This window comes from Leptopilina heterotoma, unplaced genomic scaffold, assembly GCF_015476425.1.
Source record: "Leptopilina heterotoma isolate Lh14 unplaced genomic scaffold, ASM1547642v1 Lhet_6, whole genome shotgun sequence".
In the NCBI taxonomy this organism is placed as follows: Eukaryota; Metazoa; Arthropoda; class Insecta; order Hymenoptera; family Figitidae; genus Leptopilina; species Leptopilina heterotoma.
In genome coordinates this window covers 2151183-2171014 of record NW_025111137.1, presented here as the reverse complement: position 1 = coordinate 2171014, position 19832 = coordinate 2151183, and the positions used below count along the sequence as shown (strand labels likewise).

Genomic DNA, 19832 nt, shown 5'->3' with positions numbered 1-19832 from the left:
TGATGACGTCACAGTTTGTGCAAAGCATTAGTTTTAAATCTGTGACGTCATCATGGTTCAAATGCCCTTAAACGAATTTTAATTCAGCAGCGTTTTTAATATTTACCAAAATTTCCACTTGATTAAATTTCAAACAAAAAATTTAAAATAAAATTCTATTAATGAAAATGAAAATACAAAAAGAAAAAAATAATACAAAATACAAATAAAAAATACAAAAAGATAGAAATAAAAAATTAAAATAAAATAGAAAATACAAATAAAAAAATGGAAACAGAAAAACTTTTTCAGTTTTTTGTTTCTAGTTTTTTATTTTTATGTTTTATGATTCAAAGTCTTAAAAATTTAATTTAATTTTTCTAATAATAAAATTTTAATTCGCCAATTTGATTCCAATTTAATAGGTACGTTTTGTTTAATATTTCAAGTAAAATGGAGAAAGGGAGAAGAAGATGATCTCTTAACTTTGAGGGTGGTCATTAGACAGAATAGACGAGATAACAGTAGTTTTGGAATTTTATTGATAAAACACCATGGGAATATATATGAACGCGGAAGGGAATTTATTCTTCTTTTGACGCACATGAACGATCACGAATTTATAAACGGCATTCATTCACTGAGCATTATATATATAGAAGGGATTATTATCCTGCTTTGTTTCTTGTCAGTCTAGGACTATACAAGGATTCTCTCCTTTTATTTATGAATCGAGTCGCTTCCCAATGGAAATAAAATCATTGTGAATAAGTTCAGTGATCGGATCGTTAATGGACGCAACTCTCGGTATTTTTTGTATAAAAAGTAGGACAATAGAAGATATCTTAATCTTAATCTTCTCTTTTTTTCCCCTGTGTTTTTCTATATTTATAAATGCAACTTTCTTGTCGGAATAATTATAAGTGTATTTCAATGAAAAGATGAGGCACGAATGAAATTTCCCCGGGTAATTGATTTTACATTGTTGTAAAATTATATTATAATAAATAATGGTGTAAATTTAAATGCCCTTAATATTTTGTTTAAATTGTAAAAATTGAATTGTAATTGTATTGAATATTTTTGAATTATTTTCAGATGTCGATACCCCCGAACCGGACGAGAAGTCATTGATAACGTACATCTCATCGCTCTACGATGTATTCCCAGAGCCGCCATCAATTCATCCACTTTATGACGCAGAGGCGCAGAGACGTTCAGCTGAATATCGCGAACTCGCCAGTTCTCTTCACTGTTGGATAAGAGAGAATATGGCCCTTATGCAAGAGAGATCCTTCCCTCCGACACTAATTGAAATGAAGAAACTCGCAGCCGATAGTGCCAAATTTAAGAACGATGAAGTTCCGCCACGTTATCGCGACAAACAACGTTTAACTCACATCTTCAGGGATCTACAAAAGTACTTTGAGGCTGTGGGCGAAATCGACATGGAACAGGAATTGCACATTGATATTATTGACAAGAACTGGAATCGGCTCATTATGCTTCATCAGGAGCGCGACCAGGCAATTCACGACGAAATTAAACGGTAATTTTATTTTTCTTTCTTTTTTTGTTTATCAAAAATTATCAATCATTATTTCTACATTATTTTTCTTTTCTGTTTATTTTTTCGTTTCTATTTAACTTATTTTTTATTTTTACTCATCTTTCTACTTATATTCATTTTTCTATACCACTTATTTTCTATTTTTAATAATAATTTCCATTTTTTATAGTTTTATTTTTTATCCTGCTTTCTTCCTTTTTTTCTAATAGTCTTATTTCTTTGCACTACTTTTTTATTCCTTTTTCTAATTATTTTTATTTTTATTTTTTTACTTACTTTTTCCCCTGTTTTTATTTCTCTATTTTACTTATTTTCTATTTTTAAAAGTCTCTTATTTTATTTTTACAAGTTTCCTATTTTATTTTATATTTTTTTATTGATTTCTTATTCTAATTATTTGCAATGTTTGTATTTTTATTCCATTTATGTCCTTTATTTATTTATTTTTACTCTTATTTTACTCTTATTTTCTTTCTTCACTTCATTTTTATATTTATTTTTATTTTTTACTCTATTTTTAATTTTCTTTTTTACATACTTCTTTTCATTTATTATTTTTGTCTCTTTATTTTTATTTTTAACTTTCGAATGAGAATCAAATAAAATTATTGAATAAAAATTAGTAGCAATGAAAATTTATTCTCTTTAGTATTTTCACTTTCGAAGGAAAATTAAATTTCGAATATTTTTTTAATGTAAAATATTCATAAAACAAAATTTGATAGTAGAATTACAGGTCTCGGATAGTATGACTTTATTTCAATTTTTTTCGACTTATTTTCAAAAAATGCAACTTTGAAAAATTATTTGAAGAATTTAATTTATAAATCAGGGAAATAAAAATTTTGTGACATCAATGAATAAAATTAACGAATTTTTTTGTATTTTTAATCGACTGAAGCGACTTTTTTTCGCCTTAAAATCGATTCGAGGCTTCGATTTATTAAACTTAAATTAAATAAATCTAATTTGTATCCCTCTGTGAATTAAATTGGCAAGCATATCTTTTAAATCTACATTAAATTTTCAATACCAAGAAATTGTTAAAAAAATGTTGGAAATTAAAAACTCGTTTGATTTGTCCGTTTTATTTTTGAAGTTTTGTTTCAAATTCGAAAAATAATCTGAATGTTAATGTATTTTTCAGCCTCGAACGACTACAACGACTCGCCGAAAAAGTTCATCGAGAGATGAAATCGACCGACAATCGTTTGGAAGAGCTGGAGAGACGCGTGGAGGATGAGTCTCGACGATTGGATCGTTTGCATCCATTAGAAGCGAAACATTCAGTCGATTTACTCGAACAAGATATTCGCAATACAGAGATTCAAATTCAAAATATATTCACTGACGTGCACACTCTCACTGAAGGCAGGTACAGCCAAGCTCCCGAGCTTCACAAAAGGTGAGTAACTAAAACGAATTTTATTTATTCTCCTTGACATTTAGAACAAAAATTCATTTTTTCTTTTTGTTTATTTTTTATTCTCTAAAAAAAAGTCAATGTTATAATAAATTTTTTTTAGAACATTCTTTATTTTATTATTTAAAAATTTTATGTTTAAGAAAAAGTACATTTCAAAAAAATATTTGGGATCACGAACTGTTCACTTTTTTTCATTCTTTTTATATTTTTTCACCCATTTTAACTGTTTTGTTAATTATCAAAATTATTGGAAAAATATTTAAATTCTATAGAATTCATAAGAAAATTCTGAATTTTGTTAAACTTTAATAAAATTCTTCGTACGAGATTCAATTATTTTCAATCTATTTTTAATAACATTTTTCGAAAGAATTTAATAAATTTTACTAAAATTATGTTTAAGAACTGAATTATTTCCAATACAATTTTAATAAAATTCGTCGAAAAAATTTGCAAGAATTGAATTATTTTCATACATTGTATAATGAAATTTCTCCAAAGAATTCAATTAATTTTAAACAATTTTTATAAAATTCTTTATAAGAATTCAATTACTTTCAATACACTTTCAACTAAACTTTTAGAAAGAATTTAATTATTTTGACAAAATTTTAATTAAATTATTTAAAAAATTTTTTAATTCTATGTCAAATTTAAATTATTTCAGATTTAAAATTATAAAAAGTTACAAAAATTACAAAAATTAATATATTTACGTATACAACTTTATTTTATTTAATTTTTTGTTGTCACCTATTTTTAGAAAACAATTCACCTTTTCACCTGTTTAAAAGAATAAATATTCCGTGAGCTTTGAAATATTTTCAATTAAACTTGTTCGATTGGAAAGTAATGAATAATTGTTTTTTTCTTTCCTCACAGAGTGCAAAAATTACATCAACGTTGGGTGGCACTTCGTTCACTCCTCCATAAGCGTTTAATACAGCCACTCTCCTCTGTTTCCTTCCCTGTCGAAGAACGCGTGGTAACAAAACTACGCACAACCGTCCACGAAACACGATTGGTCGACACCAATCCTCTATTTAGAGCCGTAAACGATTGCATTGAATGGTGCAAAAATAAACTCAAACAATTACAAGAAGCTGAATATGGATCTGATTTGCCTGGCGTTCAAACTGAACTCGATATACATCAACGTGAACACAAAAATATTGAGCAATTTCATTCGAAAATTGAAAAATGCATTCAAGCTAGAACGAATTTCCAGGGCGAGGAACTTACGCTTTATAGTCAACAACTTAGTGCATTGCAAAAAATTTACGCCGAACTTTTGGCAGTATCAAATAAACGACTTTCCGATTTGGATACATTACATGATTTCATCCAATCGGCAACTGGCGAACTTGTTTGGTTAAATACGAAAGAGGAGACAGAAGTTACTCGCGATTGGAGCGAGAAAAATTTGAATATACAGAGCATTGAACTGTACTACGAGGTTTGTTTCTTACTTTTTACTTTCTTCAGCTAAATTGCATGCTAATAATTCTAAACTAGACAAGTGATTATTTTATATTAACATTTTTATATTTTACTTTTAAACAAGCAAACATACGGATCAGGAATTGAGGTAAATTTTTGTTAAAATTAGGAGAAAAATGTAGAAAATTTGTTTGATATGTAATTTTATTTTTTCCACGTTGGATAATATAGAATTTTAAATATTCTTGTTTTTTCCGAAATACTCGAATTCTAAATTCAAAATATTTTATTTAAACTAAATTTAAAAATCAAAATATTTTCTCACTTTGGAAAATATTAAATGTTAAATTTAAAAATTAAGTATTTTTGTCTCTTTTGCAAATCTTGAAAATTAAAATATTTTTTATTCCCTCGCAAATTTTTAATATTCAATCTAACAATCTGTGGTTACCATAAGAAACAGGCAGAATGTAAAATAGTCTTGGGAGTCAAGAAAAAAAATTAGAGTATTTTATGAAAAGTTTGGAAAAAATATCAAAAATCATAATTTTTTAGAAAATTCTGATTTTTGACATCCACGGACGTTTAAACGTGAATTTATTTCTACTTACTTCGTGAATTTATTTTCTATTTCTGACAATGATAATTGAACTTCAGAGAATATGGAATTAAATTTATTTTAAATAATTTGACACTCGAAAAACTGTTTTACAATTATTATTCATAAGTGATTTAGCGACGAATTTTACTAAAGAATTTTGAAAATAATTCAATTTTAGTTGAGTTGCAGTTACAATTTTTAAAAATAATTTAATTTCAAAAGATTTTAAACTGAAATTTTTGAAAATTTCTATTCTGGGAGAAAAAATATAATACCAAATAATGACTAAATTCTTATTTTTAAAGAAAGATGTTGATGTTTCGAATATTTTTACAATTTACAAAAAAAAATGTATTATAAACTTTTTGTCGCGTATCTATTCATTTTTAGAATGAATTAATTATTTATGTTTAGGAAAAGAGGCAAAATTCTGTTTGAAAATTAGGAAAATATTAGGAAAATATTTTTAGCTTTTGCAATTCTTGATTGTTAAATTTAAAAATCAATAATTATTAAAAACTAGCAAATGTTACGTGCGCTAGTGCGGAATGAGCTATTCCATTTATTCTTATGCAAATTATAAAATTTTTTATTTTCAAATATAAATTTTTGAATAATTACATAATAAAAATTTTTAAAAATAACTTATTAAATACATAATTCATTATTTTTGTTTATATTTTCAAAAATTTAAATATAATAATTCTTCGCAAGAATTCAATGATTTTCATAAATATTAACGTTCTTTGGAAGAATTCAATTATTTTTATAAATATAGTAAAATTTTTTGCCAAAATTCAATTTTTTAAAACTTTTAATAAAATTTTTCGAAAGAATTCAATTAATTTCTACATTTTAATAAAATTCCTTAAATGAATTAAATTATTTTCAAAAATTGTAATAAAACTTTGAGAATAATTTAATTATTTTCTAAAAATTTCAATACAATTCAATAATTTAATTGTTTAATCTCAATTATTAATAAACACGATTATTTTAAAAACTTGTAAGAAATTGTTCATAAAGTTCAATTAACTGTAAAAATGTTCAATTAAAATTATTAAAGAAACTCTATTATTTAAAAAAATTGAAAGAAAGTCTTCAAAAGAATTTAATTATATTTTTCAAAAAATTTTAATAAAATTCTCAAATTTTTGATAAAATTCTCTGCAAGAATTTAATGATTTTCAATATAATAATTTTAAAATTGAGTATATTTAAAAAGAATAATTATTAAAAAAGTTAGGAAACATTCAAATCATAATGAATTTTGTAACAATACCTTCAGTTTTCATATTTCTGTAATTAATAAAAATCATTTTAATTTATTAAAAGTATTAAATTCAAGAATAACTTTCTTAATATTTGTTGGAATGGGTGAAATATTTGTAAATAAAGCACATGAGAGATAAAGAATAAATAGGAAATAATATCAAAAAAATTAACAATTTATTGAAAAGAAACTTTCCCTCAACGATAATGTTAACTTGATCTAAATTAAATTGCATTTATAAAATTTAAATTATAATCGATTTTATAGTTATAAAAGACACTGAATTAATAATAATTTTAAACTTAATGTCCCGTAAATGATTGTCTTTAGTCTATGTTCTTCACTCTTTTTCACTTTTATAGGAATTTGTCACTTTAAAACCTTTGAGAAATACAAATGCATATCCGGTGGTATTCCCCTCATTGACCGTCTCAACACGATATCATTTTCAGGATAATTTTCACCTTCATTAAATGACCCGCATGAATTTGGAAAATAACTCATCTGGATTAGTTTCATTGTCTTCCGAATATTCGCATTTTTGTACTTTTACCTGCAACCACATTTCTAGAATTCGAAACCCCATTGTCTCCCGTCCTGGCTGGGAGTTTTATACCTGAATTGATCGAGTCCTTCATGATCCTTAATTGTCCTTCACTTTTGCCCTTTCCACATTCCTTAATTTTTGTCACTTTGTGCACAGAGTCTTTAGTCTGCAACTCGAACATTTTATTTTTTCTCATTACCGCTGTTGTTAGCACTTCTCCATCTGTAGGGTCAATAACTCTACAAACTGAATTATCATATTGCACACTGTAACCTTTTTCTAATAACTTTGTTACCGATAATAAACTTGAACTTAATCTCGGCACGTACAAAACGTCTGTTACCTTTATAGCAATTTCTTTGCCTGCATTTATGACCTTAAGTATCCCGGAACCAATTCCTTCGATCTCTGTATATTCAGCTTCATTTGCAAATTGCACTTTTCCTTTCTTTTCACAATTGAGATTTTCGAAAAATTCCCGATTATTACACATGTGACTTGTCGCTCCTGAGTCTAGAATCCAATAATTGTCCTTTATATTGCCACTTGCACTTGACACTTTTGCTTTATTCTGTTTCCACACAATGTATTTTTCACATTCCTTCTTGAAATGTCCTTTCTTTTTACAAAAGTAGCACTCCCCTTCAGGTTTCATTGCTGATTCTCTATCGTTTTCATTTAACGAAATCTTATTTTTCCGTCTTTTATACTCGTCGATTAGTTTATTTTTTGCCAATGATAATGAAAAGCCTTCTCGTCTTTTCTCTAACATTGTCACTAGCGGATCGTACGAATCTGGCAACGACTCTAATAAAATTGCTGCTGCAAATTTGTCCCTGATTTCTTCACCTAAAACGTTTAATCTGTTAACTGTATCCTGTAGATTATTTACATGATCTTCCATATCACCGTCTTCACTTAAACGCATTCGACACAGAGTTCTGTATAGATGGACGATACTTGATTCTGAAGATTTTTGGTGATAATCCTCCAGAGCATTCCAGACCTCCTTTGCGCTTTTGGAATTGATAATATGCACCAACTGATTATCATCGACGAGTAGTGATATCGTCGAAAATGCATGGTCGTTCATCTTTTTCCAAGCTATATCCGGATTTTCTGGAGTTTCTTCATTCACCACTGACCAGATTTCTAAATTGATAAGCAATTGCTTCACTCGAAACTTCCACACTGCATAATTATTGTTATTAAGCTTTTCTATTTGAAAGCTGGGTCGATAACTATCAGCCATTGCGAAATTCTTTTTTACCGTTCTTTAATCTTTAATAACTATTCACTTGATCTTCACTTTATTCCTTTCCTTTTATCCACCTGGGCCGATAACGTGTTGGAATTGGTTTAATATTTGGAAATAAAACACGTGAGAGATAAAGAATAGGAAATAATATCAAGAGAATTGACAATTTATTATTGAATAGTTAAATCAAATCTTAAACGAGAATTAGAAGTAGAATTATAAAAATTTGCTTTAAACTTGAAATAGACCTAAGATGAAACGTACAATATGTATACCGCAGGACCGTTTTTGTACGACTAAACCCAAAATTTACTCAGGTACTACAAGTACCTGGCTTTTCCCTTTCCATTAATTTTTACTTTAACTTATTTGCTAAATCTGAAAATACTATATTATCGTTGCAATTCCAACAATGTTATTAATAATAATAGGCCAGTCAATGAAGACAAAAAGTGCACAAAAATACAAACAGCAAAGTCTAAACGGTTTCTGGTAGTTTGGGGGCTCCTTATAAGAGCCCCACAGTTTGCTCTCGATTTCCGGGTGCGAAAAACAGTGTAAACAATCGCCAAAGTTTGGAAAACATGGTTTTTCGATGCTCGTTGCTTCCGGTTAAGTTTTAGGGGAAAAAGTTGTTATTGAAAGTTATAGAGCTTGGAAATACCTTACAAATGATGGGTCATACGTTAAAAAAGGTTAATTAGTTTAGTTGCAAATGAATTTAAACCATTAAAAATAGCACTTCTTTAATTGTTTAATAACATTGTTAATAATTATCGAATTTGTTCATAACTTACCAGGAATGTTCTCCTTGCGTAGCTGAATAAATCCCAAAAAAAATTAACTAGATCGGAGAAATAGTTTATGCATAATTCCATTTGTTAACTAAAAACATGTAATTTTTCAACGGAATTTCCCCACTTTTGGTCCATCGAATTTCGATTTTTTTTTTTGGAAAGTACACTTAAGAAGTCAAACTTTCATCCTACTTAAATGGCCAATTGATTTTTTTTATCTAAGTGCATAATAATGGACTTCAAAAAAGGGTATGTTTTTTTACATAAACAAATGGAATAACTCAGTCAATTTTAACTTTATCAATTTAGTGTAAACGGCATTTAATTTTATTTGTTTTTACAAAACTTTTTCAAAAAAAAAATCCAACCTAGTTTCAAGGGGGGGAGAGTTAGTTTTTATTTTTCAAAAAATTCCTGACTAGATAATAATTAATATTTTTAATTGAAAATTGTGCCACTTATAGTTCAATACATGTATTTTACGAAAAAAAATTGAACATAAGGTTTTGTGCATTTATTTTTCATTTACATCAAGTAAAAGTAAATATATCCTTTTTTCAACCTCTAAACGTCGGAGTGGGGGTACTCGGAGGAGCGTGATTCACGCCGCCACAACTCAATTCAGCCGTTCAAATTTGCAAAAATTGTCATAACTTCGTTAATTATTTACCGATTTTAATCATTCTTTTTTTAATTTGATGTATTTTTTTACGCTGAATCCAAAAATGATTTTATATTTTTTCAAAATACAATATTTTTAAAAATAAAAGAGAAAATTTTTTTAACAAAAAATTTTTAATCATTATTTATAACATTTGACAAAAAATTCTTTTCATACATATAATTCCGTTGAATTGAAAATAATATTATGACATAAAAAAATTCAAATTATTTTTATATAAGTGTGTAGCATTAGGTTCACATATGCACGCCTGTTCAACTATCAGTACAACGATGCTACACACTTATATAAAAATAATTTGAATTTTTTTATGTCATAATATTATTTTCAATTCAACGGAATTATATGTATGAAAAGAATTTTTTGTCAAATGTTATAAATAATAATTAAAAATTTTTTGTTAAAAAAATTTTCTCTTTTATTTTTAAAAATATTGTATTTTGAAAAAATATAAAATCATTTTTGGATTCAGCGTAAAAAAATACATCAAATTAAAAAAAGAATGATTAAAATCGGTAAATAATTAACGAAGTTATGACAATTTTTGCAAATTTGAACGGCTGAATTGAGTTGTGGCGGCGTGAATCACGCTCCTCCGAGTACCCCCACTCCGACGTTTAGAGGTTGAAAAAAGGATATATTTACTTTTACTTGATGTAAATGAAAAATAAATGCACAAAACCTTATGTTCAATTTTTTTTCGTAAAATACATGTATTGAACTATAAGTGGCACAATTTTCAATTAAAAATATTAATTATTATCTAGTCAGGAATTTTTTGAAAAATAAAAACTAACTCTCCCCCCCTTGAAACTAGGTTGGATTTTTTTTTTGAAAAAGTTTTGTAAAAACAAATAAAATTAAATGCCGTTTACACTAAATTGATAAAGTTAAAATTGACTGAGTTATTCCATTTGTTTATGTAAAAAAAACATACCCTTTTTTGAAGTCCATTATTATGCACTTAGATAAAAAAAATCAATTGGCCATTTAAGTAGGATGAAAGTTTGACTTCTTAAGTGTACTTTCCAAAAAAAAAAATCGAAATTCGATGGACCAAAAGTGGGGAAATTCCGTTGAAAAATTACATGTTTTTAGTTAACAAATGGAATTATGCATAAACTATTTCTCCGATCTAGTTAATTTTTTTTGGGATTTATTCAGCTACGCAAGGAGAACATTCCTGGTAAGTTATGAACAAATTCGATAATTATTAACAATGTTATTAAACAATTAAAGAAGTGCTATTTTTAATGGTTTAAATTCATTTGCAACTAAACTAATTAACCTTTTTTAACGTATGACCCATCATTTGTAAGGTATTTCCAAGCTCTATAACTTTCAATAACAACTTTTTCCCCTAAAACTTAACCGGAAGCAACGAGCATCGAAAAACCATGTTTTCCAAACTTTGGCGATTGTTTACACTGTTTTTCGCACCCGGAAATCGAGAGCAAACTGTGGGGCTCTTATAAGGAGCCCCCAAACTACCAGAAACCGTTTAGACTTTGCTGTTTGTATTTTTGTGCACTTTTTGTCTTCATTGACTGGCCTATAATTCAGTGAAAAAAGATTTTAGTTAGAAACAGTTGCAATTTTCATAAATAATTGAATTCCAGAAGGTTTTAAACTAGTTTTTCAAAATTTCAATTTCTGTGAAGAAATTGATAATAATAATTAATAATACAATAATTATTTTAACCATTTTTATGATTCTAAAACTTTTATTTAAAATTCTAAAAAAATTAGGTTCTTGAGAAATTTTAATTCAATTTTTTAAAGATACTTATACTTAAAAAAATTTTAATAAATAGAATTTTGGAATTACTTTTAACTACTAATTATGTAAATTTTATCAATATTTTAATAATCAAAATTTAAAAAATTTCATTTATTAAATAGGTGCATAATTCATTTATATTGTTTACATTTTCAAAAATTTAAATATAATTCTTCGCAAGAATTCAATTCTTTGCATAAATAATAACATTGTTTGGAAGAATTGAATTATTTTTATAAATAGTAAAATTTTTTGCAAAAAATTCATTGTTTTTATAAATAGTAAATTCTTTTTGCAAAAATTCAATTATTTTCTAAAATTGTAATAAATCCTTCGAAACAATTCAATTATTTTTAATAAAATTTTAATAAAATTTCTTGAAGGAATTCAATTTTAAAAAAAATTTAATAATATTTTTCGAAACAATTCAATTATTTTTAATACAATTTTAATAAATTCTTCGAAACAATTCAATTTTTTTTAAATTTTTCGAAAAAATACAATTATTATCTAAAATTTTAATAAATCCTTCGAAACAATTCAATTTTTTTTATAAGTAGTACAATAATTCATCACAAGAATTAAATTATTTTTATAGTAAAATTCATCGCAAGAATTAAATTATTTTTTATAAATAATAAAATTCTTCAATCTTAATAAATTTTTAATTTTAATAGAATTCAATAACAATATATTTAATTATAATTATTAACAGACACGATTATTTTAAAAATTTGAAAAAAATTCTTTGTTTAATTCAATTATTTTTAAAATTTCCAATTAAAATTATACAAAAAACTACATTATTTTGAAAAAAATACAGAGAAATGCTTCAAAAAAATTTAATTATTTCCAAAAACTCTAATAAAATTGTTTAAAAGAGTTTAATTTTCTATCAATAATTTTAATAAAATTTTAATCGTAAAATTATTAATATTATAATTATTAACAAAATCGATTATATTCAATAAATTAAAGAAATTTTTTGAAAGAATTCAATTATTGTCAAAATCTTTAATAGCATTAATTTTTCAAAAGTATTTAGGTAATTATTTTCTGCATTTTAATAAAATTCATTGAATGAATTAAATTATTTTAGAAAATTGTATTAAAATTCTTAGAAGAATTTAATTATTTTTTACAAATTTTAATACAAATTCAATAATTAAATGTTTAATTTCAATTATTAAGAAACATGATTATTTTAAAAACTTGAAAGAAATTGTTAATAAAATTCAATTACTATCAAAATGCTCAATTAAAATTATCAAAGAAACTCTATTATTTAAAAAAAATTGAAAGAAAGTCTTCAAAAAAATTAAATTATATTTTTCAGAAATTTTTAATAAAATTCTTCTAAGGAATTCAATTATTCTCAAATTTTTTGGCAAAGTTGTTTGCAAGAATTTAATAATTTTCAATATATTAATTTTAAAATTGAAAATATTTGGAAAGAAGAATTATTAAAAAAGTTAAGGAAACAAAAAAATCAAACAACAAATTGCGAACAGATTACCGGAATACAACGTGTATTAATGTAGATTTAGTTAAACAGAATTTGAAAATAATTAAATTTGTTAGAGAATTTCATTACAGATTTTTAAAAAATCGAATTTTCGAAGAATTTTAATGTAAACAAATGAATTTTGAAAAATTGTCAAAGTGAATGTTTTCTGTCTGTTAGTATAAAGAGCAGCATTAAATAATCCAAATTGCATCTTAAATAACTTAATTTCGAAAGAGTTACAACTTTTACAACTTTTAAAATGATTAAAATTAATAATTTTCGTTTAAAAATTAACGTTTCGAAAAAATGTATTTAAAATTCTAAAAGATTATGTTTTAAAGTATTGCAGTTCTTTTTTTTAAAGATAAATGGAATTTTTTTAAACAACCAACTTAAATTTTTAAAAATAATTGAAAGTTCTTAAAATTTGTATTAGAATAAAAATCTATTGACAAAAATAATTGAATTTTTAAAAAACGTTTATTGAGATTTTTTAAAATAAGTCGAGAGAACTTATCCAGAGTAACTAATTTTATTTTTTAAATTTACTCCGTTGTAGTGCCCTTTATTAGTCGTGGACTAATTATATAATAATAATGAATTATAATATTATTATTATTATTAAAAATTAAATTTTTGCTGTGTAATAATTTTTTTTTATAATTGAACTCCCCTGGAAGTTTTTTTAAAAGTTCAGAGAAAATGTCAAAATTCTGTCTGGATATTAGGAAAAAGTCAAGAAAATTAATCAAATGTGGTAACCCTGCAATATTAGAAAATATATTTTGTTTTTATGATAAAAAAATAGAAATTATTTAACACAGTATAAATGTAATGTATTTATTAAAAAAAATAGATTATAATTAATATTTTGTTTTGCAGTCGTTGATGAGCGACCTTGAGAAACGAGAGATTCAATTCTCGGCAGTTCAGGATCGTGGCGAGGCTCTGCTTTTGCAGCATCATCCAGCGGCAAAGACGATTGAGGCCTACATGTCGGCAATGCAAACGCAATGGGCATGGCTATTGCAATTGACGCTCTGTCTTGAAGTTCATCTCAAGCATGCATCGCATAGTCAACAATATTTCAAGGACATTCAACAAGCTGAACAGTGGATTTCAAAGAAGGACGATATTCTCAATACTGTTTATTCACAATCAGACTTCTCGCTCGACGAGGGTGAACGTCTACTCAAAGGAATGCAAGAGTTACGCGAGGAATTGAACAATTATGGTGATCATGTTCAACGATTGGTTGATCAGGCAAAGGATATTGTGCCAATGAAACAACGACGACAACCCGTAACTCGTCCTCTTCAAGTCACGTGCATTTGCACCTACAAACAAGTCAATGTGAGTTTTTTCCAAATTTCATTTTTTATTCAATCATTCAATCATTTCATCTTTATTTCCTTAGTTCATTTTCCATAAGATAGGATTTTTTCAATCAAACATTCTCTGAAGGAAAATTATTTCTTTATTCAAATTCTCCTTAAATGGAACTTATATTTTACGGCATTTTATTAAAAAGAATTTTCATATAGTAGAATTTTTATATTTCATAAAATTTCTATATAAAGTAACTTTTATTTTTTTTATGAACGATTTTTAATAAATAAGATTTTTCATTTTTAGCAGAATTTTTGTTTGATAACTTTTATTTAACTGAACGATTTATTTATTTAATTTTAATCGGATCTTTGTCAAACGAAATTTCAATCTAAGCGAATTTTAAGAAAACGGAATTTTTATTTAACCAAACTTTATTTAAACGGAACTTTTATTTAACTGATTCTTAATTAGAGTGAAAGTAATTTCATTAAATTAATTAACCAAATGTTCATTAATCGAAATTTTTATTTAACTGAATTTCAATTGGACGTAATTTTTATTTGACCGAATTTTAATAAAACGAAACTTCTATTTAACCAAACTTTAATTAAATGGAATTTTAATTTAACTGAATTTCAATAAAATAAAATTTTTATTTAATCGAATTTTTATCAAACGAAACTTTAATTTTATTTAACTGAATCTTAATTGAATGGAATTTTTCTTTTACCGAATTTGAAATGAGTGGAACTTTTATTTAATCGAATTTTCACAAACTTTTATTAAATAAAATTTTACCAAAATAAAAAAATGTTGTTAAATTGCTTTTTGTTCTTAAAAACTGTGAGTTTTTATTTGTAAGAATTTTTATTAAAAAAAATTTTGAAATTAGAAAATATTTTTATTTTATCGTTAAAACTTGGTTTAAATGAAAATTTTCACATTTTAGAAATTCCTCACAATTATAATTATATTTTATATAAAACCAAAAGTTGACTACAAATGAAAAATCGGCTTTAAAAAATTGGAAGTTCGAGTTTTTGAATTTAAAAAATATTTATATGTAAAATTTAAGTCCCGTAAATATTGAAATTCTTATCAGTTTTTAAATCAACAAATTAATACTAAACTATTAATTTTGTTTGTTTTACTTATTGCTTGTTTACATTTTTATTTCATTCGGCCTATAATTTTCTCTAATAATGTGATATTTTTCACGCTCTTTTTCATTTTTGTTGTTTTAATTCAATTTTTGTCAATCTGTAAATTTTTATCGTTACAAATTTTTTTTAAGTTTAAAATTTTGTACATTTGTAATTTTTATATTTTCAAACTTTCAATTTTTGTAACAATTCTCATTTTTCCGAATGTTTAATATTTGCTTTTCTTGCACTTTTACAAATAAATTAAGTAGAAAAAAATATTTTATTCCCAAAATTTAAAATATTCTTGATTAAGTTTTAACTCATTTTTCGAATTTTATTTTTTTCTGAAATTATTTATGTGTTTAGATAAAGTAATGTTAACTTTTTATTATACATAATAAACGTATTCGTTTTTTTTAATTAAAAATTTGAAGAAAAATTGTTTTTTCTTAAAGTAATTTGCAAACGTCGTTAAATTTTTTTATTCACTTTTCGTAGTTTTCAGTCTTAACATTTGCAAATTTTTCAATTGTTTTTTATTATTTTTGTGTACGTTTTACGATTTTTAGTCTTTTGTTTTCATTTTCTTTTATTCCTGAAAAGTATTTTTTTACATTCTCATTTAAATAAATTAAACAAAAACTCGTTTATTTTAAAAATTTGTTTTTCATATTCCATTAAATGTTAATTTTTTAATTTTCAACCTTCTTTAAAAAAATCGTTTATTTAAACAAAGAGAAAATTCGTTTCTTATGCTCATTTCTAAAGGATTTGTCTAAATTAAAGTTTACAATGTCTTTTCGATTTGATGAAAATTCAATTTTTTTTAATTTTTCAATTTCTTTTTTTTTCAAATATCCAGAATTTTTTTTATTTTTTAGGATTTCTTTTCTTGATAAAATTTATTTATTTACAAATTTATTTAATTGCAAAATTATTCAAAAACATCAATAACTTTTTTTTAAATAAATTGTTTAAAAAAAAATGTTCGAAAGATAAAATAATTATTTTATATTATAAGAATATTGTTATTGTAACTTCTTCAAAATTATTTTCATATTCAATTATTATCAAAAATTTTAACTAAAATACATTTTTAAATCAATTTTTGTTCGAAAATTCTACAAGAATTCAATTATTTAAATACAAAAGTAAATAATTTATTGAAGAATTGAATGTTTTTTAAAATTGAACTCTCTATAAAGAATTTTAGCAATAAATTTTTAAATAGGTAATTAAAATTCTTTTGACGAGTTTCAATAAAATTTTTAAGAATAATTTCATTTTTCTAGAAATTAGATTAAAATATTAAAAATAATTGAAATTCTGCGATGAGTTTTATTATTTATGAAAAAAAAATTGAATTATTAAGAAGAAACTTATAAAAAATTTGTAAATAATTGAATTCCTGTGAAATTTTTATTATTTATGAAAATAATTAAATGTTTGCGCAAAATTTTATTAAAATTGTTTTTAAATAATTGAATTTTTTTGGGTAATTTTATTAAAATAGTAGATATTGAAAATCATTGAAATGAGAAAAATTTTTGAAAATAATTGAATTTCGAAGAAGAATTATTTTATTTATAAAGATAATAATTGGGATTTTGTCGAGATTTTTTTGTAAATTTGTAACATTATTGAATTTTGTGATAACAATTTTATTACTTTTGAAAATAATTGAATTTCTGCAAACATTTGTAACTTCTTCAAAATTCAATTGTTTTGGTATTTTTAACTAAAAGTTCTTCTATAAATCCATTATTTTTAATAATTAATTAAATATATATTGACAAATTTAACTAATTTTAAAAGATTTTGAATTATTAAAATTTTTTCAGAAATTTAAGACCTTTAAAATTTCTAATTATAAATTCATTCAAAATTGAAATCTTATAAAATTTAAAATTAAAACCTTTTAAAGTTCAATTATTTATGAAAATTGTAAACGCAACTCTTAAAATTGAATTAATTTTGAAATATTTGAGTAAAATTATTAATTGTCTTTCTTTTGTTAAATTCTAGATGTCAATCGACAAGGGAGAGCAGTGCACACTCTACGATAATTCCGGTCGCGTCAAGTGGCGCGTGAAAAATAGCCAAGGTGTTGAATCGCCCGTACCAGGAGTTTGTTTTGCCCTTCAACCACCAGACAAGGACGCGCTTGACGCCGCCGAACGCCTACGACGACAATACGATCGAAGTGTCGCCCTCTGGCAACGCAAACAATTGCGCTTACGACAAAATATGATATTCGCGACAATTAAAGTCGTCAAGAGTTGGGACTTGCCGCAATTCTTGGCAATGGGTCAAGATCAAAGAACGGCAATCAGAAAGGCGTTGAACGAAGACGCCGATAAATTATTATCCGAAGGCGATCCAGCCGATCCGCAATTACGTCGCCTCAAGCGCGAAATGGCCGAGGTGAATCGTCTCTTTGACGAATTCGAGAAGCGCGCCCGCGCCGAAGAGGAATCAAAGAACGCCGGACGTATTTTCAACGATCAAGTGTCGGCCCTTCAGCAAAAACTCGACGAGGCCGAGAGAGTTCTCAATTTACGCATTGCCTCATCATTGCCACGTGATCTTGACAGTCTCGAGCACATGGTACTCGAGCACAAGGATTTCGAGAATACTCTTCAGAGACTCGAGGCCGACATTGAACAGGTGCAACAAACATTCCGCGGTATCACACTCAAAACACCGGCAATGAGAAATAAACTCGATAATGTCATGACAAAGTGGACGCATCTTTGGAATTTGAGTAATCTTTATATTGAACGTTTGAAGTGCGTGGAAATTGTACTCTCAAGCTTGGAGGACAATACGGCGGTGATATCGGAATTCGAATTGAAACTGGCGTCCTACGGTGAATTGCCAGCTGATCTTAAGGGTCTGCAAATTGTACTCGACGATTTGATGACATTGCAGACGGCAATATCGCAGCAACAACTCAGCATGGATCAGTTGAATGATGACGCGCATAATGCACGTCGTTTGGTGGAGAAATCGAGACCAAATCATCGTGGACCACATGGCGATATGGATCGATTGGACACGGAAGTCAATCGTTTGAATTCACGGTGGGCGAATATTTGCGGACAATTGGTCGATCGCCTGCGTAGCGCCGAAACTGCCTATGGACTCGCGCAACAATATCAGAATGCATATCAAAATGAGGTCGATTTTGTTGACGATAGTTACGGACGAATGGAGTGCAAGTCTGGCGAATTGGAGGTAATTTCTTGTCATGCTTTACACTTTTTTTATAAATTTAAAATTACACGATAAAGTCGAATTCTTCATTCGGAATTAAAATTACTCAATCTATATTAATACTCAAATCTATAGTAATAATTGTTGTATTCCGGTAATCTGTTCGCAGTTTAAGTTCAGTTTTGTTTTCTAACTTATTTAATATCTAGAAAATGTTACGCGCACAGAACGTGATGTTCATTACATTATTATTATGAAAATTACAATATTTTTTATTTTCAAATATAAATTTTTGAATAATTTCATAATCAAAATTAAAAAAATTGACTTATTAAGTACATAATATTGTTTATATTTTCAACAAAGCTTTAATAAAATTTCACGAAAGGATTCAATTATCTGTTTTAGTCTTTGCAAAAATTTAATTAGTTTCAATAAAATTACACGAAAGAATTTCATTTTTTTCTTAATTTGTTATAAACTTTTTCAACAGAATTCAATTATTTTCTAAAATTTTAATAAATCTTTGGAAATAATTCAATTTTCTAAAAAAATTTTAATAAAATTTTAATAAATCCTTTGAAACAATCAAATTTTTTTTATGAGTAGTAAAATTCATCGTAAGAATTAAATTATTTTTTATAAGTAATAAAATTCTTCTCAGGAATTCAATTATTTTTAATTCAAATTTAATAAACTTTAATAATAAAATATTCAATTATAATTATTAACAGACATGATTATCTTAAAAAATTGACAAAAATTCTTTGTTTAATTCAATTATTTTCAAAATGTTTAATTAAAATTATTCAAAAAGCTACAGTATTTTCTAAAAAACTTAAAAAAATTCTTCAAAAGAATTTAATTATTAACAAAAACTCTAATAAAATTGTTTAAAAGAGTTTAATTTTTTGAAAGAATTCAATTATTTTCTATATTTAATAAAATTCCTTGAATAAATTAAATTAATTTAGAAAATTGTAATAAAAATAAATAATAATAAATAAATAAATAATTTAAAAAAAAAATAAAAAAAAATAAATAATAATAAAATAAATAAATAAATAATAATAAAAAAAAATAAAAAAATAAATAAATAAATAAATAATTTAATTATTTTCTAAAAACGTTATTAAAATTCTATAATTAAATGATAATAATAAATTTAATAAAAGTTTAATAAAATTTAACTTTCAATTATATTCTCAAATTTTTGGATAAAATTTTTTGCAAGAATTCAATGATTTTCAATGCTTACATTAAATTGAATTTTTAAAAA

At 25.2% G+C, this 19832-nt stretch overlaps 1 protein-coding gene across 33 annotated transcripts in view; it reads left to right on the top strand.

The window, feature by feature from the left end:
• LOC122509239 (microtubule-actin cross-linking factor 1) overlaps window positions 1-19832 on the top strand; it is a 323170-nt gene that overhangs the window by 216008 nt on the left and 87330 nt on the right. For all 33 annotated transcript variants that reach the window (XM_043623133.1, XM_043623132.1, XM_043623140.1 and 30 more), the window contains 5 exons: window positions 1078-1528; window positions 2697-2954; window positions 3858-4431; window positions 13743-14213; window positions 17363-18574. In XM_043623133.1, coding sequence (XP_043479068.1) covers window positions 1078-1528; window positions 2697-2954; window positions 3858-4431; window positions 13743-14213; window positions 17363-18574 — 2966 coding nt within the window. The remainder of the gene's footprint in view (window positions 1-1077; window positions 1529-2696; window positions 2955-3857; window positions 4432-13742; window positions 14214-17362; window positions 18575-19832) is intronic.